This window comes from Crocuta crocuta, unplaced genomic scaffold (genome assembly GCF_008692635.1).
Source record: "Crocuta crocuta isolate KB4526 unplaced genomic scaffold, BGI_CrCroc_1.0 scaffold333, whole genome shotgun sequence".
Classification (NCBI taxonomy): domain Eukaryota; kingdom Metazoa; phylum Chordata; class Mammalia; order Carnivora; family Hyaenidae; genus Crocuta; species Crocuta crocuta.
Genome location: NW_027532856.1, coordinates 820,723 through 839,359, shown reverse-complemented (window position 1 = coordinate 839,359; position 18,637 = coordinate 820,723). Strand labels below are relative to the sequence as shown.

The window sequence follows — 18,637 nt, the reverse complement described above, 5'->3', positions numbered from 1 at the left end:
TATTATAAACTATATGTAAAATTTTAACAATTTTTAAATTTAATTTTTCCTAGACGCTTTTCCAAATCATTATATAGAGATCAATCTCATTTTTCCTAATAGCTGTTGAGTATTCCCTCTTGTGTGTGTACCATAATTTATTTAAACAGTGGGTATTTTTCTTGTCTCCAGCTTTAGAAACAGTGCTATTAGAAACATTCATGAGCATTTATAATATGTGTATTTGTGTGATCGTATGGATAGAGTACTCAAACTGGAAATGTCAAATCAAAAAGAATACACATTTTTTTAAGTTTATTTAGGGAGAGAAAGCATGAGTCGGGGAGGGGCAGAGAGAGAATCCCAAGCAGGCTCCACACTGTCAGCACAGAGCCCAGTGTGGGGCTGGAACCCACGAACTGCAAGATCATCACCTGAGCTGAAGTTGTATGCTTAATCGACTGAGCCACCCAGGTGCCCCCACATTTTAAATTCTGATATCACTGATTGCATCCAGAAAGGTTGCATTAATTTCCATTTCCACCAGCTGGGTGTTCTTATACTGATTATTGCCTGTTTTAGAGGTGAAAAATGTGGTGTCTTCTCATTTTAATTTTCATGTATTTAATTAGAATGAGGTTAAAGCTTTTTATATGATTATTGACAGTTTATAGTTCTTTTTCTGTCAAGTACCTATTAACGTTTTTGTCTACCTTTTTTATTGGAATGTTTTTGTTCTTTAATTTTAAGAGCTCTTTATATCTTTTTTTTTTTAAGGGATTTGTTGTCCCATGTATTTTTTTTTTAACTTTGTTTATTTTGGGAGAGAGACAGAGTACAAGCAGGGAAGGGGCAGAGAGAGTGAGGGAGACACAGAATCCGAAGCAGGCTGCAAGCTCCAAGTTGTCAGCACAGAGCCTGATGTGGGGCTCAAACTCACAAACCATGAGATCATAACCTGAACCAAAGTCGGTCACTTAACCAACTGACCCACCCAGGTGACCCAAGAACTCTTTATATCTTAAGGAAAAGTGCTTTGATTGTTACACACATTATTTTTAGTAGCTACATTACTTCGACCCCTCCAACTCCTTTGGATTCACTCCTTTCTTTTTTCTCCCTGATATAGGAGATCCTTCCTCAAGCCCCTGCCAATGCCCACCTGAAGGACTTGGATGAAGAAATCTTTGATGACGATGATTTTTACCACCAGGTATGATTTTCACATGCTTTTCTTTTGTTACAGATCAGGTTTTAGCATTTTAAAGCAGCTCATAGAATTCTCTGGCCTACTTTGGAAGGAGGATAGAGTCAGGGAGTTAGAGGTGCTGTCTTTAGAGTTGACTTACTGTGCAGTTCTGAATCTGTTGTTCCTTTTCTGTCTTGTATTTTTCCTTTTAAAATGAAAACAACTACAAACTACTTTGTTAGTTGCTGCAGAATGTAAATTATCTGTAAAACAGCTGCAGCTTCTTCGAGTCAGGTGGTTTATTCTTAGCCATTTTTGAGAATGTTAATATGATAGATATAACTAACTTTTATATATATATAACTAACTTTTTGTTAGTTATTTGATTTCTTGGCTTATTACTATTAGACTGGGATATGGAGCTAAAGGGCTGGGATCCCAGAGTTCTTGAATTGCACTTCTGGTTCTATTACCTGTTAAGTCTCTTGTCTTTTGTTCATGTGTATGGCGGGGGATGGGGGGAGTGGGGGGGTGGTGCCTGTTCAAATCAGAGAAGTATGTATGAGATTGTCTGCTCCCATTGATTATAATTATAGTGTGATATTTTGAAGACAGAATTGGCAGAAGTTGAAATATGGCCCAGCTGTTGATACCTCTTTGCAGATGTCCCTCAGTTCTTTCCCTTGATATTATTGTCTGCTGGTATGCTGCTCTTTTTAATGATGCTGGTGACTATTAGGGTAGATTAAATATTTGGGCTATTCTAAAGAACTAAAATAATCTCCTATAATCCTGGTTCTCCTGGTAAGTTATAGTTAATGAAATGTGCTTTAGGATGTACCTTTTTAGCTCTGGGAATCAAGGATGCAGTGATACACCAGCTTTTGTTGAGCCATTATTTACGGAGATATTCTTTTTTTCTCTGCTGAATTTCTAGCGTGTTAACTTTTGTCAAGGAATTTCAACTGCTTGTTGAAGGTTCAGCCATGATGTATTATGTATTGGGAATATGAAGGAAAGAATTTGGGAAAATTACACTATGAGGCCAATAGTACAGGTGATTCTATATAGGGGATACCTCTGAGTCTTTGTCCTGAGATGAGAAAGAGACTCTAATAATCTTTCTATTCACTCTGGAGTGTTCAATGAAATTATTGCCGTAAGTGAGCCTTAAAAGTAATGATGAGAGGGTGTAGGAAAGAGGATTGGTGTGGCCTCAGGTGTTCCTAGTCAGAGGTCTTGATTCTTTTTTCCTTTTCTTCTCTTATTATATCCATTTGTCAGAAGAGTAGGGAACTCTATTTTGTTCTAGAGTGTCTATAAGGAAGTACCTGATATGGGATATTAATGCTATATAATTGTGTGAGATCATGGGAGACAATCAAAAATGCTCCAGTCTTCATTAATTGAAGTGTACATTGTTCGATGGAAAGTGCATCATAAATTAAATAGGCTTAATAAAATAAACTGAAATTACTGGGGAGAAAGAAGTTGCTTCCACTGGCAGTCCTTGGTCTGAAAGATTTGGGGCGGTGGGGGGGGGGGGCTGGAGGTCTGTTTAAAAAGAAATAGCATTACTTGATTGGCCCTTCATCCCAATTAATAATTTTACCTTCGATAAATTCTGATTTCAGAGTTATGAGTAGTCACATCTTAGCTTTTCCCCTTGCTGGTTAATTGGGGTGCTGGGGTTAATCTAAATTAAAACTTAAACTAATAGAGGTCAGCAAGGCAGCTGAAACACCTGAGTGAAACAAATGGGGCTGCCAGGCGCAACTTTATCTTGGCCGTTTCCCAAGAGGGAAGTGGCAGCAAATTGGAGTTGTTTCAGCCTTCTGTAAAGGTGAATGATGGGTGACACTTGTTAATGTACAGCATCTCCGGAAGCATTCCAGATTGCTTTGCTGCTGCACCAACTGCTGCCATCCATGCACAGTCAGTAGAAACTGGACCAGTTGCCAACATCTGGCAGCACAGCAAGGAATGGGTGCAAGTCCTGAAACCCCACAGATTCTAAATATGGTGCTTAGAACTGTGCAGGCTTTAATCACTTACCACTCTTTGGCAGCAGGCTCCGACAGCTTATCCTAGCCTCGTACATCACATCCCGACATCTGCTGAGCCGCAAGGCAGCTGCACATTCATTTTCTCTTGCCTTTTCTCTTTGCCTCCTATTCCTCTTCTTCTTCCCACTTTCCCCCCGCCTCCCTTCAGTTTTCCTCTCCCTCCCCAATATACTTCTTGGGAGAGATGATCTGTAAAGATTACTGCTTCATTGTGTGCAAGTAATTGTGGTGATGCCAGGCCCTTGACAGACACAGCACAGCACCTGTTCTGCTGACCTGGTTAATTTCTTCTGTTGAGTGGGATTTGCCCGAGATTGGAGCTGAAGCCAGTTCAATGATAAAGCTAAAGAAAATGGCTGTATGTTTTCTGTCACCTCCCAATTAAATTGGCTTCATAAAGTGCTTTCCTTTATTTGTCAGGGTAGTAAGCCTGAGCTAAGTGTTGCATTCAGAAGTGGCACAATGTATTACAATGGCCCTGTGAGTTTTCATTTGTGTTTTTTTTAATGTGGTCATATGGACGAGCTGGATGGTGAATATAATACACTTCGCCTTTTTTTTTTTTTTTTAAACCATACTTGAAGCCAGGCTCTTTGGGTCCGTGTTTTGTAAGGAAGAGATTATAGCCACATTGAATTTTAATGTTTCATTGTAAGGGTTTAAAGGCTTACTTGCTTAATTCAGGCTGTGTAAATGCCCTAACTACTGAGAATGATGTTCAGGGTCAGAATACCCAGCATATATACACACATTCATTCATTCTCTCTCTTCCTTTGTTTCATAATAGGCCTTTGATGACTACAACTTTGAAAATATATCTGTATTATTTAATAAAGGGACATGTGCATGTGTATACATACTCAGAGAGACACTGAAGAGTATCAGGTATCATAAGTAATCATATAATTTTTGAGCTGAAAGAACTTTACAAGAAACTAGATCCCTGAGAAGTTAAAGAACTTCCTGGAAGCTGTATAGTAAATGGCAACATGAATACTTGATCTCAAGACTTCTTAGACCAAATCCTGTTCTTTCCGTACCTTCATTTCTTAAATATTTCATTCCTGAGCCATAAAAAGACTTCACTATAGTATTACACCTTTTGGTTTGTAAATAAGCATCATTTTCTTAGAACCAAAAGAAATATTATTTGTGTTAGAAAGTAATTTTTTTCTTCTTAGAAGGCAGATGATTTACTGAACTCCTGTTACTTAACAATTCTAATGAAAAAATTAGCTTTATAGTTGTGTTACTGGTTTGTTTGGAAACTGGAATTGCTGAAAGCTTGAAGTATACCCAGTGGAAAGATTTCGTGAAAGAAACTTCACCTGCTATAGGCATTGCAGAGTTTCCCTCTCAAGTGGAATTAGTTTGCATGTGGCCTATTTCTTGTCAAAGCTCATCCCTAAAGACAATTTCAGAAAACAGGACGGTTGTAAATGACCACGAAGGATGAGTCATTGAGAAACCTTTTCAGTATCTGTTTTTCATTTTCATTATCCTGTTTGCTGAGTTCTAGAAGATACGTTGTTTCTATCACCATGTAAGGTTTTTCTTTTGCTTTTCTTTGCTTTTTCAAACCATCAGTTGATCTTTGACTTGATAAGTCTGCATCCTTAAAGATTTGAGGAAGGACTAACGTGTACTGAACACTGTTTATGTGCCAGCTCGTTGGCTTAGTAGATAGGTACTTGACATACATCTTTATTTAATCTCCACAAGATCTCCAGGTTGAGATATGACTTCACTTAGCAATATGCTATATAAAGTGACTGCTTTTATTCTTTTCATATCCCAGACCTCAAACTAGTTTCTTGTCACTTCATGAGGTATTTTGTTCTGAAAGGACTAATTGAGCTTAGATATTGACAAATCGATTCCTGGATGTCTAAGGGTTCATTAGGATTTTGTATGTTGCTTCTAGCTCTGTTTGGGTTTGATATGGTTTGTCCTGTCACTTTGAATTTAACCAGGAGTGTCTAGAGAAAGGCATAATAGGTTTTGCTCTTTCGATGACCACTTTGATGGGTTAAATTTCTCCTTTCATATGTCATCAGGACATGTCTATAACTGACCTTGCCACATGCTGGACTTCTGTATCCAAGACATTTGATAGTGCTATAAGCAAGTAATTACTAATTCAGTGAACTATTAAAAGTCAATAATGTTAAGAAATAGAGAAGAGGCAAGCTTTCTGACAGAATGGTTTACCTTAATTAAATTGGTGAGTGATTAATATGGACAGTTGATATGGTGGCTTTAATTGCATACATTTAGATCTTAGTGTGAATAAGATATCTCAAGCCATTCCTATGGTTAATGGCAATACAGTATTCTTACTGTTGGCATGTATCTTTCCAGTGGTTCAGTTGATGGTTAATAATATATTTCAAAGTTTAATTTGAACCTTTTCCTTTTAATTAGTTGTCAAAAAACAGATACCTCTGTTCAGAGCAGTATTTCATTTTTAGTTTTACTTTTAAATGTTACTGTTATTTGAAATGTGAGTTGTGTTTCTTGAAAATTTGATAAAATTTGGAGAACCTGGGGTGGCTCAGTCAGTTAAGCATCTGACTCTTGACTTTGGCTCAGGTTATGATCTCATAGTTCATAAGTTCCAGCCCCTCATTGGGCTTGGCACTGATAGCGTGGAGCCTACTTGGGATTCTGTCTCCGTCTCTTTCTACCCCTGCCCTGCTTGCTCTCTGTCTCACTCTCAAAATAAATAAAAATAGGGGCGCCTGGGTGGCTCAGTTGGTTGAGCCTCTGACTTTAGCTCGAGTCATGATCTTGTGGTTTGTGAGTTCGAGTGCCACATAGGATGCAGAGCCGAGAGCCTGTATCGGATTCTGTGTCTCCTTCTCTTTCTGCCTCTCCCCTGTTCTCACTCTTTCTCTCAAAAATAAATAAAAATGAAAAAAACTTTTAAAAAAATAAATAAAATCTTTAAAAAATTGACAAAACTTATTACACACAAACCTTTATGATGATTTTAGAGAGGACTTATATATGAAATACATAAACTTGAAAATTGATATCGTGACTAAACGTATAGCAGAGAGCTAATCAGTTAGGTTTCTTTAGGCATAGTATAGATGTTTTAAAAAGAAAAACATCCCAAACCAAATACCAATGTCCAATTCAACTCCAGTTTTTCTAATTACGAGATGATTTTGTGTACCATGTATAAGAATTTTATTTGAGATGCATTCTAGCTTCTGTGCTGCCATTGCTGATCTGTCAATGTTTAGACCCAAATTCAGCATGAGTATTGGCATTTGACTGTTAGCATGGGCTTGTTATTGTGGAAGCTGCTCGAGAGAGGAAACCCAAAGCCACATTTTATTTTATTTTATTTTTAAGTTTATTTATTTATTTTGAGAGAGAGAGCATGGCACAGGAGGGACAGCGGGAGAGGTAAAGAAGGAGAATCCCAAGCAGGCTCTATACTGTTAGCACAGGACTCCAGCCCACAAACTGTGAGATTATGACCTAAGCCAAAACCAAGAGTCAGACACTCAACTAACTGAGCCACCCAGCCACCCCTCAAAGCCACGTTTTGAAGGCAAAGTCTAGAAATTTCATCCAACAGTAATGTCAAGGGAAGGTATACATGGCTGGCCCTCATTTCTTTCAGTTTTCTTGCTTTGAAAAACATCAGAGCATGACTTTAAGTAATACTACCTCATTTAACAAAGGCAAAACCTCAGAACAAAACCTGAAACAGTACATGTTATGGAGCTGGCTATGAAAGAGATAAGAATTGGCTTAGAACTGTTGAAGAAACTTTTTCAAACACAAGTGGTACCTTGGGAGTTTACTAGGCAAATATGTGGCCAGAATTGCCTTTTCTGTATTAATACACACAATGTCAGCCAGCTCAGTGTAAATCAAACATAGGACTCCAGCAGTGTTTTAGCCGCCCCAAGTGAAGAATTTGGTACTTCTCAAGAAATAGGGAACACTGCCTGTTCCCTAAAGTAGATTATGATGTCTTCATATTAAATCACACTCAATGTAAAACTCCTTTAAAGTAAATTTTAGGGAAAATGATCTAACATAGAAAGGAGAAGTTAATAAGCATCTTTTAAAACTTTTGTGTATTATGGATCTAGGATAGAACATAATTGCTTTAAAGTTAGATAGCATCTTTGAAGAACATCAAGGCCAAACTGTCCTTTTACAAACTGGAGCCTAAAGCAAGTATATGACTAGTATAAGGATTGCCCCACTTACTGAGTTAGGACACTGAAATTCAAGAATTCATACTTCTGGTTTGACTTTTCTTTTCAGCATATTAAAATGCATTTTGGGGGCGCCTGGGTGGCTCAGTCGGTTAAGCGTCCAACTTTGACTCAGGTCGTGATCTCATGGTTCGTGGGTTCGAGCCCCGTGTCGGGCTCTATGCTAACAGCTAGCTCAGAGCCTGCAGCCTGTTTCGGAGTCTGTGTTCCCTCTCTCTCTGACCCTCCCCTGCTCACACTGTCTCTCTCTCTCAGAAATAAATAAAACATTAAAAAAAATTGTTTTAAATGCATTTTGATCTGACATGTTTTCAGAATACATCTGTTTAGGAAAGGTCCAGTGTGTCTGTTTGCACTCTGACAGTTCATATGTATCACTTTTATGCCACTATGAACTTCATTCAAATACCAGGTGCTAGGTTTTTAAAGACTAAGAAGACAAAAATCCCTGCTCAAAGAATTTGTGTCATCTTACAAGAGTGAGGTTCTCTCTCAATTTGCATGGTCATATAGCTCCTCCTTTAAGAGTGTGACTTCATTAAAATTTATGTGTAGAAAGTAAATGGCAGAAGGGAGTAATCGGGTCCTTGATATAAAAACATACATGTAGTTTTCTACTGTCTGCCTCAAGCACTGATTTGCATACCAGTTTTTTCCCCAACATATACATGATCTGATTCCCAAAGTTTTTTTTTTTTTATTTTTTTTAATGTTTTATTTATTTCTGAGAGAGAGAGAGAGAGAGAGAGGGAGGGGGTGAGCAGGGGAGGGCCAGAGAGAGAGGGAGTCACAGACTGAAACAGGCTCCAGGCTCCGAGCTGGCAGTCAGCACAGAGTCCGACGCGGGGCTCGAACCCACGAACCGCGAGATCGTGACCTAAGTGAAAGTTGGACGCTTAACCAACTAAGCCACCCGGGCGCCCCCCGCAAAGTTATTTTTCTATAACCTCTAAAAGACCCTGAGAGATGCTGTTTGATATAAATTCTGGATAATATAAATTCCCTATTTCCCAAGAATATGGTAATTGTTAGAAGCTGGATTGAGATGCCAGTATCCACTGAAACTTATTTCAGGTTAGAAGAGCATTCATGTTGGTGATTGGTATTGAAGGGTTCATTTTGCTCTGGCCTACTTTTGTGTATTTCTGCAATTTTCTATAATAAAAAGTTAAGGAGAAAAACCTTCAGATTTCTTTCTTCCTTCTGTCATTCATTCAATAAATATTTGCACACCTACTATGTATTTTTGACTAACTGCTATTTTAGGCTATGCTGTGCCAGCTGATGCGGTAGCCATTAGCCACATGTATCTATTTAAATTTAAATTAATTAAAATAGAATAAAATTAAATATTCAGTTCCTCAATCATACTGGCCAGATTTCAAGTGCTAAGTAGCCACATGTGCTAGTGGCTATGGTATTGGACAGTGCAAATACAGAACTTTTCCTCATCATAGAAAGTTCTCTTGGAGCTCTGTTAGGGGCTACAGCAAAGCAAAGCTCTGTCCTTGTGAATGTCCATTCCAGCTCAGAGATGGGATGAAAGGGGAAATATATTGTGACTGTACAGTAGAAGATTCTAAAACTGGGCATGGGTGACAAAGAATACCAGGGTAGGATAGGACGGTCACTGTTTTTTTTATATGATGTTCAGGGGATAAGGTTGTGTTTGTGCAAAGACCTGAAGGAAACAAATAACAGAGCGATGCAAGTATCTGGAAGAAGAGTGTTGGGGACAAAGGGAATGGCAAGTGCAAAGGCTCAGAGGCACAGTGGAGGCTAGCATGTTCTAGGAAATTTAAAGAGGGCAGTGTCAATGGGGTAGACTAGGCAAGAAAGAGTGATGGAGAAGGAAAGAGAGGTAATGGAGGACCAGGTACTATAGGACCTTGTAAGCCACTGTAACACTTTGGCTTTTTTTGGGACTGAGGTGGGAAATCCCTAAAGGGTTTTGAACAGAGGAGTTGGATGATTGGACTAATGTTTTAAAAGAATCACTCTGCTGGCTGTGTTAAGAATAAACTGTAGGGACATAAGGTGGCAAACAGGAAGCCAGTTAAGAGACTCTAGTGATAATCCACGTGAGAGATGCTGGAAGTTGGGACTAGGGTAGTTTTGGAAGGAGTGCAGAGTGGTTGGATTCTGAACTTATGTTAAAGTTAAACTGACAGAATTTGCCGTTGAATTTCTTACGGGGTGTGGAAAGACAGGAGTCCAGGACGACTTTAAGGTTTTTGGGCTGAGCAGTTGGAAGGATGAAATTGCTATTTACGGAGATGGGGAAAACAATGAGAGAAGCTAATTTGGAGGAGAAATCTGGAACTCAGCTTTGGTTTTATTAAGCTTTTTTTTTTCTTTTTTTTCCATCTGTTTTGACTTTAATTATTTTGATTATGGTTATATTAAGTTTAGGTTACTTCTGAAACATTAATATGGAATTGCTGAAGAGGTAGTTGTATGTAATATTTTGGAGTTTATAGGAAGATCTGGGCTTGAAGATCTTTCTTTTGAAAGCCATCAGCATATAGATTGTATTTAATACATTGAGACTGAATGAGATCACCTAGAGAATGAAGTGAAAGGAAAAAAAGAATTGCTTCAAACCTTTATCCTGGGTCATTCAAATATTTAGAGGTTGGGGAGATATAGAGCAACCAGCAAAGGTGATTGAGAAAGAGCAACCAGTAAGAGAGTGAAGGAAGAGTGATTTCCCAGGTTCCGTTTAAAAGTGTTTCAAGAAGGAGGAAATATGGTATCATCTGGAAACCAAAACCGGACAAAAGTAGCACAAGAAAATTCCAGACCAGTATCTCTTATGAATATAGATGCAAAGGTCCATAAAGTAAGTACTAGCAGACTCAATCCTGCAGCACATAAAAAAGATAATGTACCATAACTAAATGGAATTTAGTCCAGGAATACAAGGTTGGTTTAATATCAAAAATCAATCACTGTAATATACTATATCTATAGAAAAAGGACAAAAACCACATGGTCACCTCAATAGATGAGAAAAAACATTTAGCCCTTTCATGATAAAAGCACATGCAAACTAGGGAGGAAGGGAACTTTTTTTCCTTAATAAAGAACATCTATGGAAACCCACTTTCACCTAGAGTGAATGCTTTTTCTCTCTAGGATTAGGAACATGACAAGGATGTGTTCTCTTGCCACTAGCGTTCAACATTGTACTGGAAGTTCTAGACGGGGCAGTTAGGCAAGAAAAATAAATAAAGGCATCCAAATTGAAAAGGAAGAAGTAAAACTGTCACTTATTTGCAGATAGCTTGATGCTATATATAGAGAATCCCAAAGAAACCACCAAAAAACTACCAGAGCTTTTAAAAAATGAATTCAGCAAAACTGTAGGATCTGAGATGAACACGCAGAACTCCACTGTTTCTGTACACCAGCTGTGAACAGTCTGAAGAGGAAAACTATTCCATTTACAATAGTATCCAAAAGAATAAAATACCTGGAGATAAATTTAACCAAGTAGGTGAAAGATTTGTACACTGAAAACTAAAAACATTGCTGAAGGAAATTTTAAAAGATTTAAATAAATTTAGGAAAATCATCTCATGTTCATGGGCTAGAGAAGTTAATATTGCTAAGATGGCAGTACTCCCCAAACTGATCTTTAGACTCAACACAGTCCCTATCAAAATTACAACTGCTTTTATAGAGATTGATAAGCTGATCCTAAAATACGGAAATGCAAGTGACCCAGAATAGCCAAAACCATCTTGAAAAAGAACAGAGCTGAAAGACTCATACTTCCTAATTTCAAAAGTTACTACAAAGCTACAAGAATCAAGATATTGTAGTACTGGCACAAAGTTAGGTATATAGATGGACACCTGAGTGGCTCAGTTGGTTAAGCATCTGACTTTGGCTCAGGTCATGAACTTGCAGTTTGTGGGTTCAAGCCCCTCATCGAGCTCCCTGCTGTCTCTCTGCCCCTGTCCTGTGCATGCCTGCTCTCTCAAAAATAAATAAACATTAAAAAACAAAAAACAAGGTATATAGATCAGTGGAACACAATTTGAGAATCCAGAAATAAGCCCTTTACATTTATTATGGTCAATTGGTATTGAACAAGGGTGCCAAGACAGTGGAATGGGGAGTGAACTGTCTTTTCAACAAATAGGGCTGGGACAAATGGATATCCACATGCATAAGGATGAAGTAGGTTCCCTCCCTCGCACCTACACAAGAAATAATTGAAAATGGATCACATGCCTAAATGTAAAAGCTAAAACTATAAAACTTTTAGGAGAACACATAGGAGTAAATCTTCATGAGCTTTGGTTAAGGAAATGGTTTCTAAGCTATGACTTCAAAAGTGCAAGTGACAAAAGAAAATAAATGAATTGGACTTGACTGAAATAAAAAAAACTTTGGTCCTACAAAAGGTACTCTCTAGGGGTGCCTGGGTGGCTCAGTCGGTTAAGCGTCCGACTTTGGCTCAGGTCATGATTTCATAGTTCGTGGGTTCGAGCCCTGTGTCGGGCTCTGTGTTGACTGCCAGCTCAGAGCCNCAAGTGAAAAGAGCCACAAAAATGTTTGTGGGAGAAAATATTTGTAAATCATATATCTGATAAAGGACTGTTTAGAATATATAAAGCACTCTCACAACATAATAATAAAAGGTAAATAACCCAATAAAAAATGGCAAAGGAAACATTTCTCCAAAGAAGATACTTAAAAGACCAGTAACCACAGCAAAAGATGCTCAACATCATTAATCTTTAGGGAAATATAAGCTACCGTATGTTTGCACGTATAGGAGGATTAGGAGGAACTTAATGGAGGACCGTGGGGGAGAAGAAGGGGGGAAATGGGGAAAGGGGGGAAACGGGGAGAGAGGGAGGGAGGCAAACCATGAGAGACTCTTGAATGTTGAGAACAAACTGAGGACTGATAGGTATGGGGGAGGGGGAAGGGGGTTGATGGGCATGGAGGAGGGCACTTGTGGGGATGAGCACTGGGTGTTATATGGAAACCAACTTGACAATAAACTATTAAAAAAAATCTTTAGGGAAATATAAATCAAAAGCACGAAAAATACCACCTTACACTACTAAGATGGCTGTAATCGAAAAGATGATAGCAAGTGTTGGCAAAGATATGGAAAATTTGGAAACTTCGCACATTGCTGGAGTGGGCATATAAATTGGTGCAGCCTCTTTGGAAAAGTTTGGCAGTTCCTCAAAACATTAAACTTAGAGTTACCCTATGACATGGCAGTTTAACGGTTAAGTGTATACCTGAGAGAAATGAAAGCATATGACCACACTAAGACTTGCATGTGAATATTCACAGCATTATTCATAATAGCCACAAAGGAAGCAGCCCAAATGTCCCTCAAGTGATAAATGGATGGACAGTGTATACCCATGTAATAGAGTAGTATTCAGCTATAAAAAGGAATGAAGTACTGATAACTTGCTGCAACATGGATAAGCCTTGGAAACAGTATGAAAGAAGCCAGTGACAAAAGACTACATATTGTATGATTCCATGTATATGAGATACCCGGAATAGGCCTCTGCATTGAGAGAAAGTGGATTAATGGTTGCCTAGGATTGGGGGTCATAGGGAAATGCAAAGTGACAAGTAATAGGTAATGGGTTTCTTTTGAGAGTGATGAAAATATTCTGAAATTGATTGCACAAGTGATGGTGATGGTTGCACAAGTCTGTGAATATACAAAATCATTGAATCATACAGTTTAAATTGGTGAATTTTGTGGTCTGTGAAATATATCTGGATAAAACTTTTTTTTTTTTTTTAAAGAAGAGAGTGACCTATGTCAACTGTGCACAAGTGACATAAGGACTGAGAAATTGGCCATTGGTGTCAGCAAGGTAGAAATCATTGTGACCTTGACAAGAATTTTTTTGGTAGAATGATAAAGTGGGTTCAAGAAAGAATGGAAGGAGAAAAATTGGAAACACTGAGTATAGACAACTCTTAAGTGTGTTTGCTGTTAAAGAATAGAGAAATAGAGCAGCTGAAAGGGAAAGTTGAGAGTTTTTTGTTTTAAGATAGGATATGTACTTTGCATATGGAAATGATTCGATAGAGGAAAATGGAGGTGACAGTTGCTGGTGAGTATTCAAGTTGAGAGGGGTTGATCTGGGGCACCTGGGTGGCTCAGTCGGTTAAGCGGTTAAGCGTCTGACTTCGGCTCAGGTCATGATCTCATGGTTCGTGGGTTCGAGCCCCGCGTAGGGCTCTGTGCTGACAGCTAGCTCATAGCCTGGAGGCTGTTTTGGATTCTGTGTCTCCCTCTCTCTCTGACCCTCTGCTGCTCATGCTGTCTCTCTTTCTCAGAAATAAATAAAACATTAAAAAATAAAAGAGACGGGTTGATCTGACAAATATTTCATCCATACATAGTGGAGGGAAGGCAGAGTATACAGGTACACTTGCAAGGAGATACAGTGGAAGCATGTGGAAATTCTCATCAGAGTGCTTTTGTCTCCTTTATCTTTATGAGTCAAGAAGCTGAGAGAAGACATGGCTGGGGCTGGAGGTTTCAGAAAAAAGGAGATATGGCAGAGTTCCCTGACAGAGTGGGAGAGTGAGTAGAAGGGAAACTCGCAGGGGAGTTTTCAGGTAGCATGAAGTCAGCATTAATGACTTTCAAATGGGGGACCCCCATTTACATGGTCTTGTCATTTTCTCCAGGCAGTTCAGCTGCATGGATGCACATACTGAGATTTAACATGGTTGTGGGCGTTGCCAAGGGAGTACAAGTATTTAATCCCTTACCTTCAATTCTGAAATGTAAAAAGTTCTGAAAACTCAGTTGTTTATTTTTTTATTTTGTTTCGGTAAGTTTGGCAAACTTTTGTGGCGGTGACATCTGCCCTAAAGCTATTATAAACCTATTAGGCTTTATCCCACTTAGTGGGGATGATTCCTATATTTACTGCAAAAATATTTATGTGCTTGACTTTAGGTTGCTGTCCCCGTCTCTGCTGGGGCATTTGTATTTTGTACACTGTATTATCTTCCTCAAATCCTAAAAGTTCTGAATTCCAAGACCTATCAGTTCCCAAGGGATTGTGAATGGGTTTGACAAAGGGACAAGGAGTTGAGAGTGTATACCAGGAATGATTTTCCTGATGGCCTGTGGATTCACTTCCACATGAGGAAGGAGGGATGTGAGCATGTGAGAAGAGGCAGGCTGCTGAAAAGGTGGCAGGATCAATGGGTTATTGATCCTGGTGGGGCTGAAGAATTATTGGAGTCTGAATGCTAGAGGCAGAATGCTGGAAAGACAAGGAGAGCTTTGTTTCAGCTGGGCTTCTCACCCTAAAGGACATCATCACAGAACACAAGTTAGTACTACCCTTCCGGTTTCTTACTTGTGAATCCCTTTAGTAAAATCTTCTCTAGTTCTGAATGACTTCCTGTTTATTCTTCCAAGACAAATGATATATTGTTTGTTGCCATTAAAAGAAACTTGCCCAAGAGTGCCCAGAGATGATCAGTGACTGAACTGGGGTCTCAAAGAATATTTAACTCTTCTGTCCACCTTTATTAAAGATGGAAGGGAAAAAAAGATATACACCAGAACATCTTTCTGGTGACCAAGGACACAATACTGGAAATGGGGACTGTTGGAAAATTCAAACAATAGAATTCTCTGTACATTGTTACTTTTGGTATGGGTTAGGAAGAGTGGCTTAATGTAGCCACTTGATGCTTATATTTTTAATAAAAAGAAAGGAAAAGCAAATTGGCAAAAAGAAAGTCTTTAGCATCCGAATTGCTTAATTCTTACCCTGTCTGTACACATCAGGACCTAATACTGACAGTGATTTACTTACAGTCCCAGTTAATAGATATGGAGACATTATATATCATGCCTAATGGAAAATATGGGATCTGATGAGAAATTTTTCTGTTTTGACTAATAAATTTTAACCCAAATGGCCACACCTAGTGAAATATCATGGCCTTTGAAATATTTTAGAACTTGTGCTGAGAAAACAGTGTTACTTTATTTATTCAGTGAATTTATCATCCCTTCCAAATCACAGGCCTTACTTAGCTCTAGCTCTGGAGTGGAGGCATGATGCAGCACTGAATCAGACAGTGAAAAAACTAATCAAATCTTTAAAGACCAAGGGCAGCCAGGCAGAGTCAGGCTGACTTTTTCATTGGTAGCCTCTAGCTATACATTTTCTTATTTTAGTAACCAAAGGTAGGCTATTTGTAACATCAGTATTAAGATGCTTCTTGAATTTTATTCACGCATCCTGATTTCTCTCCATTCTTCTCTGTACCACTCTTCCTGTAAATATTGTACTTGTCATTTCAGAAGCTGGATGCCATTGATCCTTGATTACAAGATCGAGAAGAATGGTTGCTACTTAACTCTGTCATTTTAGAAATGCTATTGAATAGTAGCTGGGTGCTAGGCAGTGCGCAGAATTCTATGGGAGCTGAGAATTTGAATCTGACTATAATCTACCTTCAGGATGCTTACAGCCAGGCAGAGATGACAAAAACATTACCAACCAGCATGCTTGGTGAGGGGTTTTGAAAGAATTTAGAAGAGGGAGAAATTAATAATGGCTTGAGAGAGTTGAAGAAGGCTGCTGGGTGGAGGAGATGGCATGTGATCCAGGTCCTCAGAGATGGAACTTAGGTGACATGGGGTTGGGGGAGAATATGAAGTCTAGGGGATTGTGTGGCCAGAGTTTCAGGTCACAGAAAGGAAATAGCAGTTGGTTGTTAAAATGGTATAAATGATAAAAGAAAGGATCACTTTTGTTCCAATTTATCATGGTCCAGTTTGGAAAAGTTCTACCACCAATAGCATACTTTACAAACAGTGACTTTTGTGAATTTTCAGTGCTTTTTACAGTTTCTTCATTCTGCTTTGTCTTCACTTCATATCTCTCAGTAGAAATGAAAATGAAATTACTGTACTTGTTCAATTATTAGTATCTGTGGTGGTGGTGATTTAGCTATGGGGGTATTTAAAGTTTGTTTTGTTTTGTTTTTGAGAAAGAGAGCATGAATGGAGGAGGGACATAAAGCAGGGTGGGGAGGGAAGAGAGTTCCCAAATAGGCTTCACATTATCAGCACAGAGTCCAACACGGGGCTCAAACTCACAAACTGTGAGCCGAAATCAACAGTTGGGCACCTAATCACTTGCACCCAGGCACCCCAATATTTCTGTTTATTGAATACTTACGTTTTGCTTAAATGTAGTACTTTTATCATATTCTAAAATACCAAATGAACTTTATGAGATAAAATTATTACTACTTTATGGGGGTGCCTGGGTGGCTCAGTCGGGTAAGCATCTGACTTCAGCTCAGGTCATTATCTCACGGTTTGTGGGTTTGAGCTCCACATTGGGTTCTGTGCTGACGGCTCAGAGCCTGTTTCAGATTCTGTGTCTCCCTCTCTCTCTGCCCCTCCCCACTCATTCTCTGTCTCTCAAAACTGAATAAATGCTAAAAAAAAATTTTTTTTTTAAATTATTACTACTTTATGGATGAGGAGACTGAGTCTCTAGAGAGGTCAGATAACTTGTCCCAGATTACACAGCTAGTAAGGGGCATAGCTGGGATTTAGAACCCAGATCTGTCAGACACCAAAGCCATGGCATTATACTGACTTGTGGGCAGATACTTACAGTTCTACTGAACCATGCAGCACACTGTCTAGAATCATTAGATCTTAGAAAATGGGAAATGGGAACCTGAGATTTGGAATTTGAAAAACGTATTTTGTAAATAAAAGATGTTTAAATAAAAAACACTATATTGAGGGGTGCCTGGGTGGCTCAGGCTGTTAAGCATCCGACCCTTGGTTTTGGCCCAGGTCATGATCTCACAGTTTGTGAGTTCAAGTCCTCCATCAGGCTCTGCGCTGTCAGGGTGGGATTCTGTCTCCCTCACTCTGCTTCTCCCTTGCTCATTCTCTATTTCTCTTTCAAAAATAAATATTTAAAAACACTATATTGAAATTTAGATTTTTATAATAAAGATGTCAAGACATCTTTCTTGTAATAAAAGGACCAACTCAAAGAGACTGCAGAGTGAGGGTGTGGATGGTTTAGAGGAAGCACAAAAGATCTATTCCTTCTCTTCTTTTCCAGAGAAGAACCAGCACTTTCTTTGGGACATGAGATCCAAGAGGGAGGATAGGTCTACGTCATTTTAACATTAATAGAATGAGAAGTGATTTAAAATCTTTTAACTCATTAGGATTTTTTGTTTTTGTATTTTTAATTCAAGTCCTCTTGGGATGGTTTACAAAAAGGGTGATTCTTGGGGCACCTGGGTGGCTAAGTTGGTTAAGTGTCTGGCTCAGGTCATGATCACATGGTTTGTGAGTTTGAGCCCCATGTCAGGCTCTGTGCTGACAGCTCAGAGCCTGGAGCCTGCTTCAGATTCTGTGTTTCCCTCTCTATCTGCCCTTCCCCCTCTTGTAGTCTGTCTCTGTCTCTCAAAAATGAATAAAAACATTAAAAAATTTTTAAAAAGGGTGATTCTTGAAATGATGCAAGGAAATAGATTAAGTTATATTTGCATTGCTGGGGGCAGACTGCATAAAAAGAGTTAGTTCTGTAACTCTGTACAAAGTAAATTTTCATGGGCATATTCAAATCGTCAAGGATCTTGGTTTTATTTTCCTAATTCGTGCACATTGACTATATTATTAATCAATGAATAGGTCAAGAACAGCATATTAAATGAAGGAGAAAAAACACCCACTTAAAACAAACCACCCACTTCTCTGGGCCTTATGTAAAGTCATGTGAGAAGAATATTGTTCCAGGAAGGAGGATCTACTGATAATGGTAATGACAAACACAAGACCGTTGCTTAGGTAGATAGTGGTACTCTGGATTAGAGGAGGAGATAGGCATTAATCAAGTAATCCACTAACAACATGTAGATTAAGTACAACGAAAGCCTAGCGTGTTTGTGTGTGGAGGGTGTGGTTAAGAAAGACTTCTCTAGGGGCACCTGGGTGGCTCAGTCGGTTAAGTGTCTGACTTCAGCTCAGGTCATGATCTCATGGTTCGTGGGTTCGAGGCCCGTGTCGGGCTCTGTGCTGACAGCTAGCTCAGAGCCTGGGTCCAGTTTCAGATTCTGTATCTCCCTCTCTCTCTGACCCT

At 38.9% G+C, this 18,637-nt stretch overlaps 1 protein-coding gene across 2 annotated transcripts in view; it reads left to right on the top strand.

The window, feature by feature from the left end:
* Nucleotides 1–18,637, top strand: part of AATF (apoptosis antagonizing transcription factor) — a 101,533-nt gene that overhangs the window by 38,698 nt on the left and 44,198 nt on the right. For both annotated transcript variants that reach the window (XM_077745577.1, XM_077745576.1), the window contains exon 8: nt 1,109–1,192. In XM_077745577.1, the coding sequence (XP_077601703.1) occupies nt 1,109–1,192 (84 nt within the window). The remainder of the gene's footprint in view (nt 1–1,108; nt 1,193–18,637) is intronic.